This window comes from Salvelinus alpinus, chromosome 28, assembly GCF_045679555.1.
Source record: "Salvelinus alpinus chromosome 28, SLU_Salpinus.1, whole genome shotgun sequence".
Classification (NCBI taxonomy): domain Eukaryota; kingdom Metazoa; phylum Chordata; class Actinopteri; order Salmoniformes; family Salmonidae; genus Salvelinus; species Salvelinus alpinus.
The window spans coordinates 25,560,268-25,566,977 of NC_092113.1; the positions used below are offsets into that span (position 1 = coordinate 25,560,268).

At 44.4% G+C, this 6,710-nt stretch overlaps 1 protein-coding gene across 3 annotated transcripts; it reads right to left on the minus strand.

Annotated features, from left to right (window-relative positions):
* Window positions 1-369: 369 nt before the first annotated feature.
* LOC139557494 (WD repeat-containing protein 13-like) lies at window positions 370-6,273 on the minus strand. Of its 3 annotated transcripts, none has more exons than XM_071372397.1 (10): window positions 6,134-6,273; window positions 5,580-5,674; window positions 5,001-5,232; window positions 4,546-4,655; window positions 4,250-4,380; window positions 3,845-4,152; window positions 3,451-3,631; window positions 3,168-3,309; window positions 2,008-2,126; window positions 370-1,251 (listed from the first exon to the last, which is right to left on the minus strand). In XM_071372397.1, the coding sequence occupies exons 2-10, from the start codon at window positions 5,618-5,620 to the stop codon at window positions 1,067-1,069; spliced, it is 1,449 nt and encodes a 482-aa protein (XP_071228498.1). In that variant the 5' UTR covers window positions 5,621-5,674; window positions 6,134-6,273; the 3' UTR covers window positions 370-1,066. The 3 variants fall into 3 exon arrangements, with proteins under 3 accessions (XP_071228498.1, XP_071228499.1, XP_071228497.1); XM_071372398.1 differs by lacking the exon at window positions 5,001-5,232 and adding an exon at window positions 5,434-5,475 and having other exon boundaries at window positions 6,134-6,173; XM_071372396.1 differs by having other exon boundaries at window positions 5,985-6,142.
* Window positions 6,274-6,710: the final 437 nt, after the last annotated feature.

A 6,710-nucleotide genomic window follows, 5' to 3' on the forward strand; every position in this document is an offset into this window, starting at 1 on the left:
CTCTGCCATGGTTCTTTGGACAAAGCCTATAGGAAAATTTAGTTTTTGTAGGGTTTTAGGATAAACGCGGAAAATAAGGTCTGTGGTAAAAACAGGCTTATTTTTTTGTGAATTTTGAAGCATTTATGTAATCAGAAAAAGCACAAAGGCTTCATAATGGTCACGTTAACTGATATCTAATAGAACAAAACGTGTAAGAGCTCCTCAACCTGTGTTAACCTCACACCTTATTTTCGCCATTCATCCCAAAACCCTATTGTTTCCCCCATTGTAATGGTTGAATGATCCAGAGGTAACTCATTTCCTTTTTTATCCTTTTTTTCAACTACATGCTGGATAGCTCTATTGTAACACTAACACTAAACTCTGTGAGATGTACAGTGGCTACTTTATTCAGTATGTGCATATTATAAATATTATAGTTCTTTGCAACCATGACTTTAAAATGACACCACAGGCACATAAACACACAAATTCTCACAAACGCACAACAATGTGTTCTTTGAGTTCCCATCAAGTATTTTTTTATATATATATATATATATATATATATATATACACACACAGTAGTTATTTGAATATGTCAGTACTGATTTATATGATGGGTTATTGATACAATGCCATGCACATCACAGTAGAACAATAAACATGGGAATGATTGAAGGAAAATGGGCAACTTTAGAGGAACAAGGCTGTCATTTAATACTACTGTATATTCCATTTTGCTATATTAATGCTTTACAATAAGTAGTTAGCGCTATTACAGGTCCTACTCTTTACACATGCAAACCTCTCAGGACCCTCAGTGAGGAGCAGTGCTCCCTTTTACGTTGAAAACCTAGGCAGGGATTCAATTGGATCGCACTTTGTTGGCTATATTTAAAAATGCTATATTTCTGCATTCGCGGGGACCGCACTCACAGTAACCACTAAATCCCAGCCTTAAAAACACAGATACCCCTTCCCTGCCCCTTGTATTTAGCATTCTAGTGATTGGATGGTTCAAAGTCAGTGGTAGTTGCTTTTTTGTTGTTGTAGTGCATGGAAAGAAGCTTTTGGTGGTTGGTCACTTCTGCTCCCGCCTCCAGATGATGACCATGCCAGTGGAGTCTGCAGAAGCCAGTAAGCTCTCGTCACAGTTGAAGCTGACATCCAGCACTGGGCCACCGTGACCCTGCAGCTTGTTGACTATGGCCTTAGCGTTGCGCTCCACATCGAAAAAGTAGACACAGGCATCCTCACTGCCAGTCACTGGGATAGAGTGGAGAAAAGGGGTGGAAAAGGAAGAGAAAAATAGGGAAGAAGGACAAGAGAGAGAATACTTGTGAAAACCAATCTGTTATAACCAAAGTTCCCTCTAAACTGCACATAGGGTAGGCAAACTTGCCATTTTGAACCATGTCATGTGTCTGAAGGTACAAACTCTGCCTTCCAGGCGGACCCAGAGAGCAAATCAAGTGCACTATAGGCCTACCGCTGGCCAATCGGATGTTTCAGATTATCATGTCTGCAGTAATGTAGCAGGCATAAAATAAAGCTACAGCAAAGTTGATACTGTGAGATTTCAAAACGTTAAAAAGCCATGATTAGTGAGATACGGTCAACAAATACAGCAAAGAGCTGCTGTTTTTGTGTGTGAGTTCATGTTGAAGTTTGTATTCAACACTTTTATAAGCCCTAAAATTATACGTTCTTCCTATTTCCACTCAGCGCTACAAAAAGCAGTCCAGCAGTAACACTGGGCCAATTGTTCGTCTCCCTATCGGACTCCCAATCACTGAAATTTACTCATGCCAAAAAACATTAGAGGGAACATTGGTTATAACTGATTGTTATGACCTGCTATAACTGAGTGAAGATGGGTACATACAGTAACTACACTATGCTTCAGTGAGTTGATGTACTGGCAACCAGTACACAATCAATGTTCTTAAGTGTGGTGCACTTTTATTTATCCCATTTATAGCAGATAGAGTGAAAGTCAGAGTAAGGCTGTAGGGCTCATACCAACACAGGCACCCTGTCTGAAGGACATGAGAGGGCAGAAGATGCTGTGAAGGGGCTGGGAGCCATGCTTGATGGGGAAGCTCCTCTTAAGCTGCAGAGTGCCTTCATTATCCACCACTCTATAAAGACGAGAGGAACAGAGAACCAGTCAAACTCAACTCAGCATGCAATGTGCAGAGTGGATCATGCTTTCCTTGCTCAATCAACAGCACACAGTACATGAATGATATAACATACACACATTCCAGGGCACGACACAGTAGTTAATCAAGCTATACTGAACAAAAATATAAACGCAACATGTAAATTGTTGGTCACATGTTTTATGAACTGAAATCAAATATCCCAGACATGTTCCATACGCACAGAAAGCTTATTACTCTCAAATCTTGTGCAGAAATGTGTTTACATCCCTGTTAGTGAGCATTTCTGCCAAGATAATCCATCCACCTGACAGGTGTGGCATATCAAGAAGCTGATTAAACAGCATGATCATTACACAAGTGCACCTTGTGCTGGGGGACAATAAAAGGCCACTCTAAAATGTGCAGTTTTGTCACAACACAAAGCCACAGGTGTCTCAAGTTGAGGGAGCATGCAATTGGCATGCTGACCGCAGTAATGTCCAACAGAGCTGTTGCCAGAGAATTTAATGTTCATTTCAATACCATAAGCGTCTCCAACTTTGTTTTAGAGAATTTTGCAGTACATCCAACCAGCCTCACAACACGTGTAACCACACCTGCCCAGGACCTCCACATCAGTCTTTTTCACCTGCGGGATCGTCTGATCAGCTACCCGGACTGCTGATGAAACTGAGGATTATTTATGTCTGTAATAAAGCCCTTTTGTGGAGAAAACTCATTGTGATTGTCTGGGCCTTGCTCCCCAGTGGGTGGGCCTGGCTCCCAAGTGGGTGGGCCTATGCCCTCTCAGGCCCATCCATGGCTGTGCCCCTGCCCATTCATGTGAAATCCATAAATTGGGACCTAATGAAATCATTTCAATTGACTGATTTCCTTATATGAACTGTTACTCAGTAAAATCGTTGAAATTGTTGCATGTGGCATTTACATATTTTTGTTCAGTATATGTATAAGCATTTTGAGCATTATGGAGCTAATGGAGCAGGAGTAGCTCTCTGGCTCTCTCTGACAGACCTGTAGAGTAGCAGTTTGTTGACACAGGCGTTGATCAGCAGGGAGGGGTCTCGAGCTTCTCTGCTGATCCAGGAGCGGGCAGATATGCTGCAGATTGGGCTGCCCTCACTCACCACAAGCCGCTTGGCTTTGGTCAGCTTCCCTGTGAGTTGAAATTCAGAGTTGTCACACACACACAACACTTGTCTGTCCCATACTTCTGGCCTAGCACTTTGGGTTTCTTTAATACAATTCATTATTATGAAATGTTCATAAGAAGTAGGCATGTTTTTCCTCAGTATACCTGTGGCCATGTCAAACAGGAAGGAGAAGACGCTGCCCCTGTCGTCCCCGGCCCACAGGATCCTCCCAGGGGCATCAAAGGACATAGAGAGTACCCGTCCCGTCAGCTTACTGGAACCCCCCTTCACCTTCTTCCCAGTGGAGATGTTCACCACCTGCAGGAGGTGCTTACTGTTCCCTACCTGCAGGGCAGGACAGAACAGAAGTCAGGGTAAGCATTGGTAAAGGTCAGGAAAGCCGTAAGGAAGAGAGTTTGGTCACTGTAGGGACAGGTAGCATACCACTTAGAATAAAGCAATGTATTGGCCTTGGCCATGTATTCTAAGTGATATGTTAGTGTGGATATTGTGTGGGTATGAGTTAGTAACTTTGTCTGAGCTTCTACTATGACTCACCACTGTGAGGTTGTTATTCATAGGCTGGAAGGTGCAGCAAAGCAGTTCGCTAGCTTCTGGGTCTCTGACCTCACGGATACACCTCCCATCCTCCGTGTTCCAAATACGCAGTGTTCCATCCGTTGATGTCGACACGATGACATCATTGCTAAGGGACCAAGCAAAGTCGGTGACGGGACCTGCATGACCCTTCAGAACGACCTTCACACTGGGCGGGGACGGGGACAGGATCATGATGGACAGGGTGCCATCCAATGAGCAGCAGGCTAGGAGGTGCTTGTCATCGTTAGCAAACTGCAGCCGTGGAACTAGAAAGGAGGGAACCCAACAAAACATGAGAATAAGACACAGAAATACTCACTCCTTGCACTGATCTTGCCATCACATACTGTACTTTCCACTCACCTGCTGAGTCCACATGTTGGTCGAATATGTGGTGCATGCCGGCAAAAGCATAGTTCTCGCTCAGAGTGGTGTCCCCAGCCATGGCACGGCTAGCTTCTGCCACAGAGGTTGGAACCAAGGCACCTGGGGTCCTCCACACCCACATTTCCAATCAGGGAGAATAATTTATTACAAATCGGACCATCACTCAAGGAAATTCTGTGCTAATAAAGATAAAAAACAATGCAGTGTTTCAAAAGCAGAGACAAAAATATGAATGGGGTCAGTAGGGTTGAGTGAGGGGTTGCTGGGGTTACCTCTCATCATAGACTGCCCTGTTCATCTGGGCCTGTAGCTGGTAGGAGCCTCTGCTCACAGATCGACGGTGACCACGAGCCCCCTGAGCACGGGGGTCCTCCTCAAAATCCTGTCAAGAAAGAGGGAAGGAGAGGAGAAATAGGGAGATAGAAAACCATAAGTAGTGAGTGTAAGTGAGGGACTTGCAGTCCATATAAAAAACAAATGATCTTAGCCAGAGACAAAAGTAGGCCTATATGAACTCACCACCTCTCTTTGAAATCCATCTATTCCTCCCAACTAAAGTGGTCAGTTTAGTGTGCCTACTACGCATCCTTATTAGTGTCAGTTACACCATCTGTCTGCCTCCCTCCAACCATCTCAACTGACCTAATGTGTATTGACAGTAGCCTATTGTCTTTGTCTGTCTGTCTCTCTCTTTCCCTCTGCTCCTTGCTCTCAGTCTGAGTCTAACCTCCATGCGGTCCAGTGTGGTGCGGGAGCTGCGCACACTGCTGGCCCTGAAGCTGCTCTGCTCAGACAGGGGCCCGTAGCGCAGGGCCAGCAGCTGGCTGCGCAGCCTCAGGTAATGCCTGCGCAGCCCCGGCTCAAAGCCACACTTGGCGTTTTCCCTGAGTAGCTGGCTGCGCCGCCGGATGTATTGCGTGCGGAACTGTGGGAACGTAGGCGTGCGGTATGCATTGTACCTGTGGAAGGGATCGGGGGAAGTGAGAGAGACAAACAGTTCCTTAGATTTTTTTGCCTGCACGGCAGACTGCTGTATAGGCTCAATATAACATGGAGTCATTCATTATCCAAGTATCACTTTTCACTAATACAAACAGCAGTTAAAATACAATCAAGGTGCTTGGCTAGCCTGGTTTAACCAGACTGACTTCTGCACTCACCATTGTTTCAGCAGCGGTCAGTCTGGTTTATCCAGGCTAGCCCTAGACAGCAATCAATGCAAGATGTGTATCAGTAAACGTATTTGTATCAATACTGTGAGGCCATCAGGCAATGCCATGCCACCAGTTTATTGAATGAGACTTACCTTGCGTCCACTGCCAACACCTGCTGCCAAACTGCAGCCATTCCACAAACAGTCAAGGTAGAGGGGAAGCCACGGCCAGGGCAGATGTCAGCTATCTATAAACACATAAACAACATAACTATTAATGGTAGGCGAGTAGGCTACGCGATGGCTAATAATTTTAGCCTCCAGAGTCCAGACAGTCGAGTTATTGGCTGATACAGAACACTGCCAGCTAGATCGACATTAATCAAGAGATTAATGTCTCAAAGACAGTGGCAAAGAAAGCCTGCATTGGGCAGTGTAATGTGTTCAGAGGGTAGCTAGTTACTAAGTCATAGTCAGCTAGCTAGCAACAGACGCCATCATCAGAGATGGAGCCTGCTAGCTTTGACAGTGAGAAAGCAAACGGCGTTAGCTCGCTACCTTGCTAGCCATGTCTGATAATTGGACGCCCAGCCCTCAAATATTACTTAAACTGATTTTGTTTAATTCTCTAAATGCAATTCAAACCACGTCATTTTCCATTACGTGTGTAAATAAAGACGTCGAAGAAAACGTCAGCAACAGCTCACCTTCCTTCCTTCCTTCCTTAGCTTTTTGCCATCGATGTCAATGGTCGAACTGTCAAATCATGTGACACTATTGATCCCGCCCACGTGCGCAGCTACGCTGACTTGTCCGACATATGTTTGATGCAGCTTTATGTGCAAACCTAATCAATATGATTTACAAATCAAATAATATGTACGTACACCAAAGATGTACGCAGAGTTTCTACAGTCTTTGATGAGCCAGGAAACTATGGCAATTATGGCGTATTCCTAAAGAAATACACTGTCCCTGATAATGATAAACAACGACAATGAAATGTTGCAATGTAATGACGCTCTGTTGGTCCAGTTGGAAACAGCCTAGCCAATGTTCACTCATATTAATAATTTAACGAAACATGGTTGAGGACATCAACTGCCTGGTTTGAGTGTAGTTGCAACATTTAGAAACTTTTAGAAATCACATTTGGAAATAAAACAATATATCAAGGCAATCATCAGCTTTGAAAACGTCTTGCAAGATAGGCAAGAGAGATTATGCAAACTCATACCTTACACAATTCACGCACGCGCACATGCACGCCCGTATACACACACA